At 52.0% G+C, this 20061-nt stretch overlaps 1 protein-coding gene across 1 annotated transcript in view; it reads left to right on the top strand.

The window, feature by feature from the left end:
• KDM2A (lysine demethylase 2A) overlaps positions 1-20061 on the top strand; it is a 52861-nt gene that overhangs the window by 21596 nt on the left and 11204 nt on the right. Inside the window, exons 2-11 of the mRNA XM_019474654.1 lie at positions 680-818; positions 2041-2119; positions 3489-3535; positions 3906-4084; positions 5796-5902; positions 6505-6598; positions 8993-9146; positions 11036-11151; positions 12451-12577; positions 14322-14743. Of these exons, the coding sequence (XP_019330199.1) occupies positions 680-818; positions 2041-2119; positions 3489-3535; positions 3906-4084; positions 5796-5902; positions 6505-6598; positions 8993-9146; positions 11036-11151; positions 12451-12577; positions 14322-14743 (1464 nt within the window). The remainder of the gene's footprint in view (positions 1-679; positions 819-2040; positions 2120-3488; positions 3536-3905; positions 4085-5795; positions 5903-6504; positions 6599-8992; positions 9147-11035; positions 11152-12450; positions 12578-14321; positions 14744-20061) is intronic.

Raw genomic sequence — 20061 nt, 5'->3', positions numbered from 1 at the left:
CCCCCCCCCCCCCTCCACTCCCACACACACAAACAAGGGAATAAATCAACTTTTGTGTACAAGCATAGCCAAAGATGAAAACTTGAAATTGTCTTCAGCATAAAACAAACCCTTCCTTTATCAGCTGGTGTTCTGGCAGGAATTTAAATTCACAGGTGCCTTTACCTCTAGCACAGTGAAATACTGATGCACCTGTAAAAATGATGTAAAAAGGTAAAACTGATTCTTTTTCCTTTGCCCCAGTTATACTGAGCTATCTCCCCTCCTCCCGTGTTTCTGTCTTAGCGCTCATTAGGAGTGAATTATCTGTCTCCCCTGCAGCCCAACTTGCACAAATCTGTTGGTTGTAGGAGGAGCAAATCTGATGTTTCAGTGGTGTGTTTTGGATCCAGGACAGACGTTGCCTAAATAGATCTTCCCTGGCATGTCCCTCTTGAAAACTGATACCAACAGTGCTTTCTGAGCAAGAGACTTAGTGGATAATATAACTCTGTAATATAGGGTCTCTTCTCTCTGGGAGTAGAAGCGCGTGGGCTTCCTAGTGACCGCCTGCTGCAGGGCAAGGGCTCCCCCAGAGGCCCTGGCTGAGCTGTGCTAGGTTGAGATGAGGCTCTGGGAAGCGAGCTGGCTGTTCCTCCTGGTCCATAACTCTTACCTTCCTGGTCTGTTCTCTCCTCAGCGTGGCACGATGAGGCGGCGTTATGAGGACGATGGCATCTCCGATGATGAAATTGAAGGGAAGAGGACATTTGACCTCGAGGAAAAGCTATCCACCAACAAGTTTAACTCCACCTTCGTGGTCTTCATGGAAGGCAAAGGTTTGTGTTGGGACTGCTGTGTTGTAGTGTGTGCTACTGCTGTCAGTAACCAGACAGCTGCTGTGGTTGGCCGCTTCTCCAGTGAGGCATGGTGTGAGATGATCTTTCCCCGAGCCTTTTGTAGAAAGCTAACAGTGATCACCGTTGGCTATGCTCTTGTGCATCTGACTACACCCAAAGCCTCCCCGACTGCCAACTTGAAGGGCGGTTACAAGGCAGTGTGGTGTTAACGAAATCCTTTCCCGCTGTCCTGCGTTTTGCTGCCTTTTACTTTCCATCCTTCTCTAAAGTTGGGAAAACTGTGTGCTATTCACAGCAGTTCTGTGCTTCCCTCTGCTGTAAACGGCTTTACTTGCATAACCCAAGGGGTGCAGAGCAGGCAGGGACGTTTCTGCCTGCTCCCCCGCAAGTCCTGCGGCAGTCCCTCAGCGGTTTGAAGGCAACGTGAGGCGTATTGGTGGAGGATTGGTTCAAGCCTGCTCAGCCCTTGGGCCAGGGGAGCTAGTAACGGGGAGCGTGTGTGGGAAATGGCGTGGAAGCCGCTCGGTCTGGAGAGCGATGAGCCAGTCTGCAGTGCTGCAGGCTTGCTGGGACACATGGCAGCCAGGAACAAGAGGGTTTGCCTGGGTCAGCACCTGTAATTGCAGCCACATGTCTACTAGATGCTTAATTCAAAGACTATGTGGGATCTCTCCCCTTTCTTTCACCACGCATATGGCTCAGTGGGATGTCTTTTCATCGCACAGCCGGTGCAAGCATCATGAGGATTTACCATGAGGGAGGAGCATTTCTTCAAGGCATCTCTTGCTTGGCTGTGAGCTTCTTAGGGAATTGAGGACCAAAAACTGTGCTGTTCCCCTGTCTGGTGCAGCCTGTTGGAGGAAACTCCCCCCTCCGTGGGGGGCCTGTCTGAGGCTTGTCAAGCAGCACACACCATGCTGCTCACAGACCTGCCGCAAAGGAGTTCCAGGATCTCCGAAGGGGTGTAGAAATAGTGAGGAACAGCGCTTTCTTTCGCTGGCTAGCCTTGCAACAGAGATATGAGGAGGTTCTCGGGTCTCAACTGGACGGGACCCTGAACAACCTGATCTGAGTCTGAAGTCAGTCCGCTGGGAGCGGGGTTGAACTAGAGATCTCCAGAGATCCTTTCTAACCTCAGTTTGTCTATAGTCCTCTGAAGGAGTCTCCCCTAACACCTTCCCTCGTTTTCTCCCCACACCAGACTTCACAGTTGAATACATCCAGCGGGGTGGCCTGAGAGACCCTCTCATCTTCAGGAGCTCTGACGGCCTGGGAATAAAGTAAGTGTCAGGGGCCCAGAGCGGTGGATGACTCTGGCCCGGTTTCTTGCCTCTCTCCACACTGTGTGGGATCTGATCCTGGTAGCTGGATCCGTGCTCTGCCAAGTTGGTATGACTGTGTCCTGTCCACAGTGTTCTTTACGTGCAGTGAGCAGAGAGAAGTATCTTACACACCAGTTATCCTGTTCTTACTAGTCTGTTTGGACCTAAAATGTGAGGACTGGATTGGCTGTAGGTGATCACAATTCAACCAAATGTCTGGAAAGTCCCGCTGCTGCTCTGATGCAAAATCTGGCTGGGTTTCTTTCCTAGTAATACAGGTATCTATTGCCAGAGTGTCAAGCAATTTGTAGTATTTCTGGCATTTTCCAGAATTCCAACCTGATTTGCCCAACACGGTTACTTCTAAACTGCCGCCTCTCTCTCTTGCTACAGTAAGTCAATTAAGGTTTACAGCTTTGAGTGTAAAGCTGTACTGATGCAAGACTTTGTGCTGTTTTATGATATTCATATAAATATGCTACGGGGTGGTAGATGTCTTTTACAAAATTAAAGAAACCTGATCTGATCCAGTGTTTCTGCTAGGTCAGTGTTTTTTGGTTTTGATTAATACGAAAGTTAGAGGAATAAGTTAGCCCTAGCAAACTTTGTCAGAGCCAGTATCAGCAACACTGCTCTTAACTTCCTCAACTGGCTGCGAACGGATGGGCAACACCTCATCCAGTGCACGATGTACTGTACTGTGGTGAATTAGATAGGAAATTGTGCCGGGCTCGGTTTTAACTGCTGGGTGACTTGGGAGGGCACAGATTTGATACTGAGGATTACAGCGTGGGCGAAACTGGATTTCTCCTGAGTTTTTGGTTATTTCTCTGGGTCAAGAGCTGCTTGAATGGCTGCTCGCCCATTCTGCCTGTGACAGCAGTGTTTGTACAGATAAGTATGCCAGTACAAACAGTTAGAGTAGTTATGCTGTGTCAGTGAAATATACTGCTTGTACTGGTCTGGCTATGTCCTTTATATTGGGATAACTCATACGAGCAGTCTTTAAAATGAGAGCTAGGATTGCTTAGCTCAAGGCCTGCTTGCTCATCTGCCAGAAGCCACTGTACAACAGCTCATGCTCTAGAGATGGTATATCCTATTCCCAAATCTGCTTCCCTAGCCAGAAGTTGGGCCCAGTGTTTTACCCCAGCGCTCAGCCCGGAGCTGTGCCCCCAGAGATCTAGTTGCATGGTTTTCACCCACATCCAAGAGGCAAAAAGCAGCACAGTAGTATCTTCAGGGTGCCAATGCTGGGGTTACAGGTGGGAAGGGTCTGCAACCAGAAGCACTTCATGATTTTTTTAGCAAGGTGTTTGTCCTGCAGGATGCCAGATCCGGACTTCAGCGTGAATGATGTGCGGCTGTGTGTCGGTAAGTGTGCGGGGACCACAGTGTGCCCCTGCTGCACCCTGGGCAGATAGGGAGGAATGGGGAGAGTCATCAGGTTTATCAAAGCTAGAGGTCTGGTTTTGTGGCTCCCCCAGTGTGCAGCTGGTTGAACCTGAGCCGTCCTTTGCCAGTGGATCACAACTCTTACCTGCTTGAGGAGTCTAGTTTGACCTGAAGCAGCTTCTGTTTCAATGTGGGTATGGAAGAAGATGAAGTTATGGGAGAGGCCAAGACGTCGCACATGTGTGTGGGTGGGTTCTTTGAGGAAGGCTCCCATGTCTCCTGGAGTGTCTCTTCTGGGTGGTCCACTGTACACAGGGACGGTTCCAGTGACGTCTGTCTGTTCTGGCAGGGAGCCGACGGATGGTGGATGTCATGGATGTGAACACGCAGAGGGATATTGAGATGTCCATGGCACAGTGGGCACGCTACTACGAAACACCGGAGGCCGAGCGGGAGAAACTTTACAATGTCATCAGCCTGGAGTTCAGCCACACCAAACTGGAGAACCTGGTGCAGAGACCTGCTACGGTGAGCATGGCTCTTCCTTCCGCAGGAATGTCCTTTCACTTGTGCTTGTGGTCCTCTGTAGGCAAGGTGCAGCCTGGCACTTGAATGCGGGAGGAGAGGGGCTGCTCGTAACATGCATGGGCTCGGCCAGGGATGTCACTGCTGTGCTCTGGAAGCTGCTGGAGCGCATCCTGTGTTTAGACTCGGACCTCATCTGCTACAGCTGATCTCACAGTCAGGCTGGGGCTGCCCAGCCTGTGCATCCCTCGGCTATAGTGACCACGGTCAAGTCCCTGGCGTGTCATTCTGCAGAGAGCTGTCTTGTTCACTAGCTGCCAGCAACTAGAGAAACGGGAGGGACTGGCTGAGGAATAATTAGAGTGAAGTAACCCGCTCCTCCTGGCTGGTGATCAAGAACAGGCACAGAGTTTGAACAAGCACCCGAGTTTGAAGAGAGGTCAGATTTGTGCTCGGCCACAGCGAGTGTTGGGGACAGGATGGGGGACCCTGGCTTCCAGCCTCTCCCAGTTAGCTGATTCCACTGCCTGCCAAGACCTTGGCTGTCATTCAGTCTTGGGCCTATTTTCCCTCTGTGCTGTGCACTGTGCTGCTCTGATGCTTGGTGCAGAGCCCTCTCCTGCATCCCGCAGCAGCGATCAGCTCCATTGTGGACAAAGAGAGGTGCAGGGCAGGGGTGGCTTGCCATAATGCACGGCCAGGTGTAAAACTCTGGCAGGGCCTAAATCGGACAGCAGAGCTCAGCAATGCTTGCTGCATTTTGAGAGAATAGCTGAAGTCTGGGTGCTGGTTGAGCTTTGCAGTTTCCTTGGTGTTTGGAAACCATGGTCCCGTTAGGTCAGCAACCCTGTGTTCAGCTGAGACTCCAGAGGGTTGTGCAGCATGGCACAACATGGGTTTCTGATGCAAAATGCTGAAATCTCTGAGGGCAGAGGTGGCCAAGACTGGAAGTGTGCTGGAAGGGGGGCAGGAGGCTGTTTGGCAGGGGGAAAACAGGTTGCCCTTACTGAAGTGTGTAAGGTGGGACAGATGGGATGGACAGCCTGAGCTCCTGCAGTCGGTGGAGAGGAAGGGGCAGCTCTGTAGCGCCATTCACTTCTCTCTGTTAACTGTAGAGGGAGCCTGGACATTTCTGCCTGCTCTGGCTGTCCTGAAGCTTAGCGAGTTGAATCCCACCCCAGCAGATGCTGCCCAGCATGGTTTTTTCTATGTAAGCCCAGTGCATAGCATTTCTGCCTAGCCCCTAAGTGGAAGACCAGCATCCCAGTACCGTGCTTGGGATCTTGCTGTGGTGTTTGCTGCTTGTGTGAATTCAGAGGCTCACTGTACAGCAAGTGGCATCAGAACAGCTGGTCCTAAGTGCTTTACACGTGGGATTGCACCAGTGGCATCGGGAAGGTTGCTGGGTGTGTGGAGGCCAAAAAGGGGGTATCATGGCCATTCAGCTAACGCCAGGGCTTCCTTCCCTTCCTTGGTCCCTTCTGTTGTGGGTGTGCTCTGGGCTGGGCTGGCTGGCAGTCTGTGTGCAGCACCACAGTGGCTTTGGTGGGCCCGGTGCAACCCTTCATCCCACAGGTGCCCAGCCACGTGTGAGCTGTGGGCTTACCAGGCAGGCAATAGGTATTTGAGCTTCCAGGACAGCTGGGGGGGCGCAGCAATAGGGGTTACTGTGCCCCTTTCATCTCTACTCATGTCTCCCACCTTTCTGCTGTAGGTGGATTTGATTGACTGGGTTGATAACATGTGGCCCAGACACCTGAAGGAGAGCCAGACAGAGTCTACAAATGCTATCCTGGAGATGCAATATCCAAAGGTGCAGAAGTAAGTGACTTCCTGAGCTGTTCCAGTGGTGGCAGGCAGCAAGGCATCTCTTGCAAGAAAACTACCCAAGGGAGAAGCAGTTTGTACCAAGGGGAAGCGGGAGGAACAGTCTCCCTGTTTATTTCAGCGGGTGACACTTGTAAGGACACTGCAGTTAGTTATTTAAGCCCCTGCCGAACGCTGTGTGGAAGGGTAGTCGCGTGGCTTCTAGGAGCTCGCTGCGCTTTGGGGAAACTCTTGGTGCTCAGCACCTTGAGACACCTGGAGTTGGTTGAGCTGCCAGGCGCTGCCCGTCCTGCCCTGTAGGCCAGACGTGTGACACGGGGGTTTCTAGAGCTGCCGGGTGTGTGAGGATGAAAGCTCTCCTCTTAACCTGGACTAGATCTTTTTGTGGGGATGCGATATAAATGCAAAGTGAGCTCTCCTGCAAACCACCACCTCCCTGCAGCTAAAGTGCTTAGCACTGCAGTAATTGGCTTCTGGCACTGCTCTGAGCCACTGGCCTGGGTTTGGGCAGCCCATTCCCTTTGAACGCGTTGTATCTGTTCTAAAATGTGGATCGCAACTCACTTTCACTTTATCGTCACCTTGTTTTCTGCCAGATACTGTCTGATGAGTGTCAAGGGCTGCTACACAGATTTCCACGTGGACTTCGGTGGTACTTCTGTGTGGTACCACATCCACCGAGGGGGAAAGGTAGGAGGACAGTCCCTGTTGGGAAAGCTACAGATGCTTTAGGGGAGTGGCTTTTAGTCTATTCTCTTGTCAGTCCTTGAAGGCGCAGGTCCCAGACAGCGAATTGAAGTCTTTCCACCCTAAACTTGTTTCTCTGTGGTTCTTGGAAGTAGTTCAGGCCCTCAGATGTCCACCAGGCACAGGCTGAAAACCCATGCTGTAGAGATGATGCTGAGACAACCTTATAAAAGGCTAAATGACAGAGTAGAATAATCCAATTTGTCCATGCCTTGGGCTTCTGAGAGATCATTTGGCTACGTGGCTGATCACCTCTTGGTGTGGCACAAATAGCACACTGGGAGCAGCAGCGAATGGAAGAAAGGTAATTAAAGATGAATGGGAGCCTCTCCTAAAGCTAAGCTGTCCAGGGGTTTTAAATAGCCAACAGATGTGTGAGGGGTCACCTTAAAACATCAGGTGACTTCAAAAGCAGAAGCATTCAAACTGAAGAGTACTGACAGGTCTTCACTGCAAAACCCTTGAATGGTTGTTTCTGGTGAGAAGTAGCTCTGAAACAGTGTCAGATTTGAGCTGCTTGTCTGGAGTAGCTTCCTGTAGCTGAGCTCAGCCCAGGAGACGAAAACTGAACCCCAGCCTCCATCGAGTTTGAGTTTGTCTGGTTACAGACTTCATCTGAGTGCAATGTTTGTTCCATCATGGGTGGCTTCCAGTTATAATTGTGCAGGGATTTCCCTGTGCCAGGCTTCCGTCACCCCAGCTGCGTGTTGTACTGGGGTCTGGCTTGGAAGAAATCTGTCTGGAAGGGGATCTGGGAAGGTGCCAGTCCTTCCACTTGCCCGTAGGCAGGGTGAGTTGCACCTTAAGCTCCCCTTACAGGTGGGGATGTTGTATTTGTTCTCTTAACTGTCAGAAAACAGATTTGTAATAGTTTGGGTGCTGTATCGCTGAAGGGGCTAAGCTAGTACTTGAACAGTTAAGTCAGACACCCTAGCTAGCAGTTCCGCTGCCCTAGAGAGCACAGTCATGTTCGGAGCATGACACTTAGTCAATACGAAGTCGTCGCTGGGAAAACCTCCCCTCTGACTGCCGTTGGCTGGAAGAGCTTGTATTCAAGCTTTTGCTAGCTGCAGGTGTCAGCTCTGCTGTAGTCAAGGAAACTTTGCACTGGTGCAGAATTTACCAAAGGCTGGTCCCACCTCTTGCCCAGTGAAACGCACCTAGCTCCTAACTTAATCCTTGTGAGCAATTGGAAGAGACTTCACTGCTTCTGATAAAAAAAACAAAACAAAACAAAACAAAAAAAACAAAACCAAACCAAAAAAAAAACCAACCACAAAAAACAAACCATCAGCCACCTAGGGCTGAACTCATCAAGGAGCCAGGAGGTAAAAAAGGCTGCCTGTGGTGGCTGGACATCTCCTGAGAAAGAGCCTTGGACAAAAAAAAAAAAAAAAAAAAAAAAAAAAAAAACCAAAACAAAAAAAAAAAACAACCACAAAAAACAAACCATCAGCCACCTAGGGCTGAACTCATCAAGGAGCCAGGAGGTAAAAAAGGCTGCCTGTGGTGGCTGGACATCTCCTGAGAAAGAGCCTTGGACGGCCTTAGGATAGGGAGCCTTTTTGCTTGTAACTGCTGTGAAGGAACTGGCCAGCTGATGGCGGCTGGATGGGCTCCCTCCACAGTCAGTAAAGGCAGATCTCTAGGAAAAAACTCTTCACTTCTTTAGGACAAGTCCTGGGCAATTATTCCATCCCATCTTTCTCCACTGACTTAGACTAGTTTTAGGAAAGGCAGCAAACTCTGCCCCGCCTGAAGAATCTGGGCTTTTCACCCACCTTTCCTTGCAAAGGAGATGTAGCTGCCAGACTTCCCCAGCGATTCTGATGGTTTGTGGCTCCAGTGCTTTCGCCCAGAGGATGAGCTAACAGTCTCTGAAGAGCCTAGTTGGGGATGGATATCTACATGCCACCTGTATTGCATGGAGCCAGACAGGTGCAAATCTCTAGTTCAGTTGTAGCTCTTGCTAACATGACAGAAATACACAGGTAAATATCTCCTTTGTCTCTAATACTCTGGTGTCTTCAGTGGGCGCTCTATCTCAACGCTGATGTTGTAAATAATGCCTTACAAAACATCCCAAGCTCAGTCTACCTGTGGTGCTCGGTGCGTCAGGTCGCGAAGGACCTTGTTCAGCAGCTTGCCCTCTCAAATGGGGCAGCTGTTTAGGTCACTTCAGCGGGAATTTCTGCAGATTTGCATCCTCTGTGGGTGGGGAGAGGAAGAGATTTAGATGTCTGGAGAGGGAGCACGGCGGATTTGGAAGAAGGAGGGGGTAGTCAGTCGCTTTTAATTATGTGATGTCTTACATACATGTGTCGTCTTTACTTGCAGATCTTCTGGCTGATCCCTCCTACACCCCAGAACCTGGAGCTCTATGAAAACTGGCTTCTCTCAGGGAAGCAGGGAGACATTTTTCTTGGGGATAGAGTGTCAGAGTGCCAGCGCATCGAGCTCAAGCAGGGCTACACGTTTGTCATCCCCTCAGGTACCTCAGGGTGGGCAGGCACATCCTGGCCTTTGCCAGGGTTGTGGCAAGAGGCTGAAACTCCTGGGACACAAGCAAAATCGGAACAGGCAGGATTTAGCTTCTTCCCTCATGAGTAACTAGAAGAGGGAGATGTGATGTGGCTCCGTCTTCTTGCTTGCCAGCTCCCAAAACATGCCTGTCATGGCACTGTGGATTCAGCCCAAGCGACGGGAAAGCTGTGGCTGGCTCACGTCACGCTTGATCAATTATTAAAGGAGGCTTTCCCAGTGCCCGTCATGTTCGCATGCGGAGCAGCGCACATTGAGGACAGAGGCTGGCCCAAGGCAGCATAGCTCCTCAGCTTCCCGGGTCTCTTGTGAAATCTCTGCAGAGTTTTATGTTCAAATTGTGAAGCAAGGAAGGGAGCCAGTGTGTGAGTTTAAGGAACGAGGTGACTGCTCTGGACGCGAGGAAAGACAATCGAAGTCTGCATGTACTGGAGATAGGAGAACTGGAAAGCATATAGCTAGAAGTGGATGTTGGAAAATGCTGAAACCCAATAGGGAGCTGGGAAGCAGTAACATGGAGAGACTTGCAGGTAACTGCTTTGCAGAGGGCTTGGGCAAGGAGACTTGGAGGTTGGGAGTGGGAACACTCTCAAGAGTTAAGAGAAATCTTTAGCCTGACTTGGTTTAGCAAGCAGAATAATTGGAGGGCATCAGCAATATCTTGCATGCACGGTTAGTACAGTGCTGTGCTAGAAAACAGCAAAGGCAGAAGAGACAAGGCAGATGAAAAAGCAGCTCAAGGTGGTTGGTTGCGAGGACTGGCTCACGGCCTTTTAGAACCTGTGACGGAGACCTGGGATGTCTGTAAAATGTGCTTGCACTAGGGAATATTCCCTTGCAAGGAGAAAGATTCTTGGACTCCTTTGAAGGCTTCTAATAAAACTGTTGCATAAAAATTGTGTCCGTAAGACTGTCTCAGATGTCAAAGGCTGCTGTAACTTGCCGTTTCATCTGCAACAGCACCGTAGGAATAAGCTGTGGTGTAGCTTACAGCGGGACCAGGAACAGAAAACACCAGGGATTGCACAAGTGACTCATTTGAGTCCTGTTACCGCGACTGACGCTTCTTTTGAATTGAGTGGCCTTGCCCTAAGGAAACCCATGCTGGAATTCCCAAAATGTTGGGCTTGTCTGAATTGCTTAACCTTGGAGATAACAGAGCTGGGACTTGAGTTACTTTGAGGGTTTTTCAATTGTTGAACAGACTTTGGAAGACTGTTTTCCTTGTTGCTGGTGTTCTTAGGCCTAGAAACTAGAAAGCAACTTTCCAGAGACAAAAAGCTTTAGAAACTAGAAAGCAACTTTCCAGAGACACCAGGATGACAAAAAGCTATGGACAGGAGGTGGATACTGGCACGTGTGCCACCATGGGAGGATGCGAGGCCAGATCCACAGGTGTATTTAAGAGCCTAAGTACAAGTCTGTCTCTAGCTCTTAGATGGGTCAAGTGAGCCAAGTATTGAGTAATTCAGTAATGACACTTCGGGAGGGGTGGACATTGTTGTTGCTGTAAGACAGTGATGTCTGCCTTCCTCAAAGAGCTGGAGTCTATGTGGTGCCATCCTAGCCCCCCGCTGCTGCTAGGGCTGGCTGTTGTGACAAGGGGTCAATAGCTAGTCTGTGTGTTTGCGGCTAACCTGGATGCAGGTTAAGCGTGCAACTGTCAGGGTGGACTTAGCTGAGCAGCGTGAAGGTTGTGCATATTTGACAGCCCTGCTCTGAAGAGCACAGTTCGTAAGAGATTGCAAAGGGATTGAATTAGTAGGGACTGTCAGTTGTGAGACCTTGACCTCACCTAGTCACTCAGGAGGATTCTTCAAGCTCTGCTTTCTCTCCAAGGTTGGATCCATGCTGTGTACACTCCCATGGACACGCTGGTTTTTGGAGGCAACTTCTTACACAGCTTCAACATCCCTATGCAGCTCCGGATCTACAGCATCGAAGACCGCACGCGGGTAAGGACCTGCGGGAGAGCTGGAAGGATGTGGCCTCCTGGGATGGTGGAGAGGGCGCAGCCAGGAGCGGTGGTGTGTGGGGAGGGCGCAGCCAGGAGCGGTGGTGTGCGGGCAGGCAAGTTGAATCTCACTCTGTCACAGATTTCTCAAACTCCAGCTGCCTGTAAACGAGATGTCCTAGCCTGCTAAATGTACAGGCAAGAACTTGGGCAGAGGGGCAGCCTGCAATGTGCACTAAGGCTTGTTATGTTCCTTTGTACCGCCTCCAGTCTGACACCAGGCTTCCGAGGGGTCTGGAAACCTTGCTGTGAGTGTGATGGGGACCTCCCCTGGCTGCCTGAAGAGGAAGGCAGCAGCATGTCCATGGGAGTGCATCCAGCGTGTTGCCTCTTCCCTTACCTGGCTGCCTTCTGCTGCTGCTTGGTGTTGATCTTAGACCTTGATGTGGTCTAAGATGACTAAAACTAAAGACTTCCTGAGGTCTCGAGCAGAGAATGCTGTTGGCAAGTGGGTGTTCTCGCTTGCTCCTTGTGGAGACATGGGTCCTGCAGTGCTCAGCACCTGCAGAGAAGCCTCAGGACACGCCTGGGCTGAGATGGACGGACTGTTGGCCTCTCCGAAGCAGTTCACGGGTCCTCCCTGCTGCAGCACCCTGAGTTAGCACTCGTGTCAGACCATCATCCAGAGCAGCCGAGACATACATAGAATGATGGAGTGTGTACCTGCTCCACCCTGGGCAGTGTAGCCTCAGGAAGGTGCGAGGCAGGCAGCAGGGTCAGTGGCATCTTCTGCCTGCGTGTGAATTGCCGGCGCCGATGTGACAGATCCCCGATAGCACTCTGCTAAATAGCTGAGCTGGCATCCTGGTTTCTTAATAGACCAGCCCTTTCCCTCGCCCCGTACAAATACTGTCAGATGCTGTGCTGGGGCTTGGGAAGAGGGCTTGAACCATTACCTTCAACCAAAACCTTTTGTGGCATCTGCTGCTTTTTTCTTGTACTAATGAGAAGGAGGTCTGTGGGGGAAGACCTGCAACCCTAACAAAGAAAAATGAAATGTTAATGGCTTGCAAGTGAGTAGTGCCTGGTCTCTGCTCTGCCTGGTGATAATATTCTTCTGCAAGGAGAATTACATCAGGCTGCCAGAAGCATGAATGATGCTGTTAAACACGTACGTGCGTTTCCTGTCTCTCAGGAGGGGATCGGTCTGGTTTGAGGCAGCAGTAATAAGAGCTATCTCTGTGCAGCCCTGTGGTGAAGGAGGCCTGAGCTGATCCCCTTCCCCTTGCCTCTTTCGCAGGTCCCAAATAAGTTTCGTTATCCCTTCTATTACGAGATGTGTTGGTACGTGCTGGAGCGCTATGTCTACTGCATCACTAGCCGCTCACACCTGACCAAGGACTTCCAGAAGGAATCGCTCAGTATGGGTAAGCCCGCTGCGTTGGCTGTCCGGCCCTTATTCCTTCCTCACCCGTATTGAAGCGCTTTCTTGCACCCTCCTGCTGGGGTACTGTCTGGCTTAGCAGCGCGGCGGGCAGGGGAGGGCTGTGTGGGAACAATTTGGGACCATCACTTCCTCAATTTCACAAGGTGGTTTCTTTGGGTATTTCCTCCCTCTTCGCTCTTTGCTGTACTGAGCAGTCGGAGGGCATTGCAGACTGGACGAAGCAGGTGTGATTTTATTTCTTTTCTTTTGAGCAAGAAGTCAAAACTAGCCAGACTTTTGCTTCCTCCTTTGCCCCTGCAACAGGCCAGGTTCCTTGCAGCTGCAAAACCAGCACACAAGTTCCTGGCCTTGCTGTACACACAAAGCCTTTAACAGAAGAGGCGGAGGGAAGTTGCAGTAACCACCGCTGTGCTGTGAGCTTGCGGGGCAGTAATGCTTTTTTTCTTTTGAGCAAGAAGTCAAAACTAGCCAGACTTTTGCTTCCTCCTTTGCCCCTGCAACAGGCCAGGTTCCTTGCAGCTGCAAAACCAGCACACAAGTTCCTGGCCTTGCTGTACACACAAAGCCTTTAACAGAAGAGGCGGAGGGAAGTTGCAGTAACCACCGCTGTGCTGTGAGCTTGCGGGGCAGTAATGCTTTCTCGCTGATCAGGGCCTTCCTGCACGCAGAGTTTAAAGTGCTGTCAAAGTTACGTGCAAGGGAGTGCAGGGAGTCTCTTGCAAAAGGAATGTTTGGCTTCCTTACAGCCAAGGCAAGCGGGGCCTGAGCAGTGGTTCAAGAGATGATTTCTTACAGAGACTCTTCAGAGTGGGAGAGGGCTGGATAGCCTCCACCCAAGGCCCTTGAACCAAATCTGTCCTTGCTCTCCTAAGAGGCTGTAAATACTGACTCCTGGGCACCTCTCCTCACAGCAACAGCCTCTTTGGGGCTTTCGACTTCAGTCCAAGGGGCCCTAGCAGAGGGACTCAGCTCCCAGCTCTTGTCCTTTTCCTGTAGTTCTCTGGAGATCTCCCTCAGCACTTGGTTTGGGAAAGGCTGTCTCTGTCCTCCTCCTGCCTGGAGGCCTCCAGTGCCTTCATCGCCTTTTCTCTACCACTGAGCAGCATGAAGTGGGAACTAGTGCACAGAGCTGAAAGGAAGGGAGCAGGAGAGCCCTCTTCCCTTTTACTGTCAGAGAAGGGTGCTTTATCATGCACAATCAGGCTTGGAGACCTCACAGTCATCTAGTGAGTCCACATCCTCGTTCTCCTATCACGAAGGCAGGGTCAAGGTCTCAAGTCACTCGCAGGACCAGATGGCTGGAGATCCCAAGCCCTCCAAAGCAAAGTCATGTTGGATGGGGCTTTGAGCAACCTGATCTAGTGAAAGATGCCCCTGCCCATGGCAGGGGGGTTGGACTAGATGATCTTTAAAGGTCCCTTCCAACCCAAACCATTCTAGGATTCTATGAAATTCAGTCTAGGGCGTTGCTGTCTCCTCCTCTGGGAGGTTTTCCCATATCCTGTGCCTCACCTTTCCACAGAATGAGCCAGGAATGGGAAAGGGTTCTAGCTGTTCTTTTCTAGCCGCTATGTGCCCCATCGTTTCCTCTCGCCTTGTCCCCGTACATATCTGTTGCTCCAGCATCTCTGGTAACTGGGGGGATTCCTCTAGAGACTGAACACCTCCTGCGAGTAGTTGTCTGGCCACTGTGCTCTTCTCTCACTCTTTCTTCATCATGGCAGATATGGAGCTGAGCTCCTCGGACTCGGTAAACATGGAAGAGGAGGAGGAGGAGGAAGAGGAGGAGGATGCAGCAGGGAAGGAACCCAGGCGACCGGTCACAAGGCGGTCCATTCTCACCAGCCCCATAGCCAACGGTGCCAATGTGGACTATGATGAACTGGGCAGGAGCTGCCGGAGCAGCCTGCCGGGTCTGAAGAAGACCCCATCTATAGACTCTTCCGACTCCAGCCGGGGCTCCCAAAATGGCCAGGCCTGGGACCCGAACAGTGGCAGCCCACGCAAGAGCAGGAAGGTGCACCTGACGCAGTTTGAGCTGGAGGGGCTGCGCTGCCTCGTGGACAAACTGGAGTCGCTCCCTCTGCACAAGAAGTGCGTTCCCACCGGCATTGAGGATGAGGACGCCCTCATCGCTGACGTCAAGGTACGTAGGCGTGAGGGAGCCGCAAGTGCTGCTGTTCCTCGGGGCTGCCAGGGCGCCTCCACTTTCTTGCGGCATTGGAGGTGGAAAGGCATTTCGCCACAGGGAAACTGTGCTTGACCCTGACCTTAGCCCCGTCCTGGGACAAGGGGGTGATGTGTCTGCAGGCTTGGTGTCCTTTCTCTGCATGAGGCTAATGTTACACCAACTGATGCTGAGGGACAGCCCTGGCTTGGATTTTGGGTTGGGGCTAGCAAGAGCAGTAACTGCTCCCAGCCAGCGTGGCTGGGACTGCTCTGGGGACCCTCTGGGCCCTGTCTGGGTCCCTTACGGGTGTCAGTGCAAGAGTGCTTGTTATGCGATACAGTTCACTTCCAGTTCCGGCTGTGGACTCCTTGGGCTGCTGGACACTGTGACAGTTGGAGCCCTTTACTTGCCCCAGGTGGATTTGGCGTTGTTTCTTTGGGTTGTTTGCACAGGATGTGACCTTAGGTTATGAGAGTCTTGTTTTTTCTTCCGCCCCACCCTGCTTTACACCATGAGCTTTATCCGCCAGACCTGTTGAGCTGACTCCATGAGCTTCGGTTTTTTAGCCCTTTCGGCGCTGAAGTGAGAATGCCAGCCTCGCTCTATTCCCCAGAAGCCCATTTTAGTCCCTAAAACCGCAGTTACCTTGTGCTCCCTTCCTTGCTGATGGTGATCTGTTCAGCTGCTTGCCTGTACCGAAGCTGACATCCAGACACAACCATGGGTGTATCCTGGTCTTTGCCATCATGTTTCTTTTCCAAGCGCTGTCTCCTGATTTTTTTTTTTTTTTTTGTGGGTCATTTGGTGAAACCGGCGCTCTTCTCCGTTTGGAGCAGAGGGCGCAGCTCTGGCGTCCCAGGGTGGGCTGTCGTTTGCAGGCCGAGCTCTGGTGGAGCTTGGCTGAAGGAGTGGGAGCAGGTGCTGTTAGGTGGCTGCACTTCTGGTTTCCTGTGGCTTTAAGTGCACTGTCTGTGCCGTGGCCTTCAAGTACGCAACGCGTGTGTTTCTGAGCCACGGCGGTGGGGTGGCCTCGGCCTTACCACGGACCATATGATGCTCTGAGCTGTGAGCGCAGCATTTCACCCTTGGACTGAGAAAGGGACGCTGGTGTCACGTGTTGGGTGTTTTGAAGGCAGAGCATTCCAGATTGTCGGTGTTCAGCTAGCTTTTGAGACCTGTTCAAAGGACCTGTTATGGTCTGGAACTAATGGACATGTGCCTATGGTTTTGATGTGACCCACCAGCCCCCGTGTCCGGTTGTACCTCACAGATGAGCTGAGTGAAAGTGAAAGTCCCTGCAGTCCAGTCAGAGCAAACAGCTTCCCTGAAGGACTTGGTCCTTAAAGCTGGCTGTCCTCTGGGGTTCAGAAGTATCCTGAGCTGCAGGACTCTGTCCCTTGGGACTAGCAGCCTCCCAGGTAAAGCCTGTGCTACATGGCATCCTCAAGGCATGAAGATTCTTAGTCATCAGACTGCAGTGGCTGGAGAAAATAGGGCAAGTTTGTCAAACTACAGCAAACCTCTACTTTCAAAACGTACATTTTTCCTTAGAGATGATGGAACTGGCAAATGTAGGTTGGCTTATAAATCCTGGAAAGGGGTAAGACGTTTTGTAACTAAACCTTTTAACTGGTCTGGTCACTGAAAAGCCCGATGAGTGAAGGGCTGATTTTCAATATCATCAGCTTGTATGGAGAACACTTTTTTTTATTAGCTTGGTAACAACTTGTCCTGCCTAAGAGGCATGAAGTGGCCATCCATGCATCTGTAACTCATGATGTGGGATACAGATCCTATTTCAGTCGTGTTTCCTATGCAGGCTTCGGTATAATTCCCTCCTCTAATAGCTTTTGTGTTCTTGCACAACTGTAGCTGACTCTCCCAGAACACAGCCCTACTGTGGCTGTGTGTAAGCGCAGCCCTTCCCTTTGCCGGTCTTGTTCTGATGCTCCTGCTGTCCCTTGCAGCTCTTGGAGGCGTGATCCATGTGGGATCCCTCGTGCTGCACCCTAGACCCGGATCCCTTCTGTTCATCTGCTATTTCTCTTTACATGCTAGTGAAGAACTAGAGCCTACTCCATTTTCAGTGACTTAAGCTAAACAGAAAGCATACGTCCTCCACAGCATCTTAGCCTGATTCTGGGGCCATCGATCTGCAGCAGGCACTCTTATGCTTACGTCACCAGGTGAGATCATTAATGGACCTGGGATCTGGCCAACAGGACCGTTGGGAAAGACCTGCTCTAGAGAAGCACAGAACTAACGTGTTTTCAGCGCTTGCCAACTTTGCTGCCGTCACTACTTACCTGTCTTCCAGTTAGGCAGATATTGTATTGTGGAAGGCTTTCATGGCTGTGGCCTGCATGTTTATTTGGTCTGTCTGCTACCCGGTATCAGAACATGGTGTTTTCTCACCGTAGAGCCCAGACATGCAGGTAGTGACCTGGCACCTCGATCCACCTGTCAGATCAAACGTCCTACCACGCTTCCTGCCACCCTCTGCTAACCAGTGTCCCCAGGCACACGGGAGCAGGCACAGACCAGGAAAATGCTGCCTTTTCCCACAGCCTCTTGTGTGGTGACCGTGACTTCAAAATATCTGTATGTTGGGTCACGTGAAGAAATATTGCTTCTGTATCCTGTCATGAGTTGAGCCTGGAGCCGTCACATGGTGGGACACGATGCTTTGGATGTGACAAAGATGTGCTTCCAGCTCCACGGCAGGAAGGATTGTCCATCTGCTGAGACTCTGTAAACCCATCCTAGACAAGTCTGCTTGGGGCATCTTGAAGAGGAAGAGCATGTTGCCACTTCTGCCTCTCCTTAACCTTTCTAGCTTTGCCGGTCTCCCTTGGAAAGCTCCTGGTGACACCACATCGCTGTGGTGATTCAGCCTTCTGAACCGGTGACTGAGAGCTGCTCTCCAGTGGCTTAAATGGGAGGGCCCACAGAAATCAGAAGGGCTTCTAGCACTGCCTCAGGAGAAGACCTGCCTTTGCGAAATGAGATTGTGAATATGTTGCCTTGTAGCACTGATGTCTTGCTGAAAAATCTCCATCCATTTGGTGATGCCTCTGTGCATGGTCTGGACTGGAGGCATTGGAAAGATCATTGGCAAAGAGGGAACTGCTGAGGGGTCCCGTTGTCTTTTGACTGCTTATGTCCATCACTTCTGACCCCTCTCGGGGTGTGCTGCTTTCCCTCATTTAGGCTTCAGAGGAGCAGGACGGTCCATGAGGTTCTGGCTTAAGAGCTGTCAGACCTGCTGTTGGCTGACTTGTGGGGAGCTGAGCCCACATCTGAACCATTTGCTTGCCGCAGTGCCACCAAGCCCTGCGGCCTTGGTAACTGGCACAAACGGGTTATATTTGGGCTCTGCATGGAGGTGTTGGAGCACCAAGCGTTGTAGAAACAAGAAGAGCCTCTCCCAGAAGTGTGGATCCTGTCTCCAGGAACTCATCTCAAAGCCTCTGGTCTGGCATTGCCCACGTACCTGGCTCTGTGTTGTGCTGGGTCTCCCCAGGATCAGAGACATCTCTTCGCTCCTCTACAAATGCATGTTATTCTTCTTGTCTGCCTGGTCTGCTCCTCCTGTGGGTCACATCTGCCTGAAACGTTCCCTGTGCCTCGTGCTCTACTTTCCCTGCCCCAGCAAATCTGCCAGCTGGAATCTGCTTTCCCAAGACAGTTTGTTTCTCCAGGTGCTCATGTCTAAGAGAAGCAGCGAACATGTCAGCTTGCTGAAGCCCAGGGGATGTAAAAGCACCGATGAGTGCCCTTGGGAGGAGTGAGTGGTCTCGGGGCACTCCAGTCCCTCTCTGCCTGTGGGAAGAGCATGCACAGTCCCCCATTTGCTGCAGGGCAACGGGACACAGAGAGGACTTGGCGAGGAACAAAAGCTGCTTCCACCAGGGATGGATGAGGAAGGCCAGGGTGGCCTGTGAGCTGTGCCAAAAAAGGTCCCCCCTTGGTGGGATGGCAGCACTGGCCATGCTCCTGCCTGCGGGTCAGATGAGACTAAACCGCAGTGTAAGGTGCTGAGCTCCCCTCCCTGTGGGTGTGCCGGCGGTGCGGCGTTCACGAGATGTCTGACACTTCCATGGTCGCTGTCCAAATGGACCAAATGGGAGCGCTGCAGCCTGGAGCACGTGGGGCCAAAGACCCCTCTGCCATCCTGCCTGACCAGGCATCACCTCAGCACGCCATCTGATGTGCTTGACCGTAGCAACGTGACAGAGAAGCCACCCTGCACATCCTCCACGCCGGGCCAAACCGTACTGGCAGGGCTGGGCATCCCCAGTGCAACGCAGACGGCGAGATCTGTGGGGAGCCTGTGCCGGGGGCCTGAGGGTGTCGTTGGCGGTTCAGGTGGTGACAGTCTGGACCCAGGTGTCTGGTCAGCGTGGCCCAGTGGCTTCCTGGGCTCTCCAGGGGTAGGAGAGACAAAAGCTGAGGTTGCCTGCAGATGCTTTGGCTGCACCAGGAATGGGAGCAGTCACTGTTCTCCAGTGCTGCTCTGGGGAGCTTGCTTTATTTCAAGAGTTTCCTCCATTTTAATTGTGGTGGTCTGGAGCCACGGTGGGGAGGGTCTCGGGGAGCTGGGGCTGGCTGGGGAGACCTTGCTTTACCCGCTATGGGTTTGTCCCCCTCTAGTGGTTAGGTCACCGGTGGCTTTGGGACTACAGCTGCTCCCAAACTTGGCTGGTGGGATGTTTGTCAGGGTAGGTTTGTGCATCCAGGTCGGGAGGGTCCGGGTGCAGTCCCTGCAGCCCCTACGTTTCAAGGGGCTCACCCCACTTGCCTTGATTTAAAAGCCCTTTCTCCCTGCTCACGTCAGTGGTGTCTCCTAGATCCAGGTGGGTTCAGCTTCCAGCAGGAACCCCCAAAACCGCCTTGGAGAAGACAAAAGAAAGGTGTTGGGGAGGCTGGGCATGAGCAGGGCTGGCGGGCCGGGGTAAGGGCTCTCTGCTGCGCTCTCCCCAGCCTGCCCCGGCCCTGGGGAGCCTGGCCCCGGCATCTCCGATTGCAGTGGCAGAAGTGTCAGGGTAGGTTTGTGCATCCAGGTCGGGAGGGTCCGGGTGCAGTCCCTGCAGCCCCTACGTTTCAAGGGGCTCACCCCACTTGCCTTGATTTAAAAGCCCTTTCTCCCTGCTCACGTCAGTGGTGTCTCCTAGATCCAGGTGGGTTCAGCTTCCACCCCCAACCCCCAAAACCGCCTTGGAGAAGAAAGGTGAAAGGTGTTGGGGAGGCTGGGCATGAGCAGGGCTGGCGGGCCGGGGTAAGGGCTTTTCGCT

Source organism: Aptenodytes forsteri, unplaced genomic scaffold (assembly GCF_000699145.1).
Source record: "Aptenodytes forsteri isolate BGI_AS27 unplaced genomic scaffold, ASM69914v1 Scaffold202, whole genome shotgun sequence".
Taxonomy (NCBI): Eukaryota; Metazoa; Chordata; class Aves; order Sphenisciformes; family Spheniscidae; genus Aptenodytes; species Aptenodytes forsteri.
This window is presented reverse-complemented; position numbering and strand designations above follow the sequence as displayed.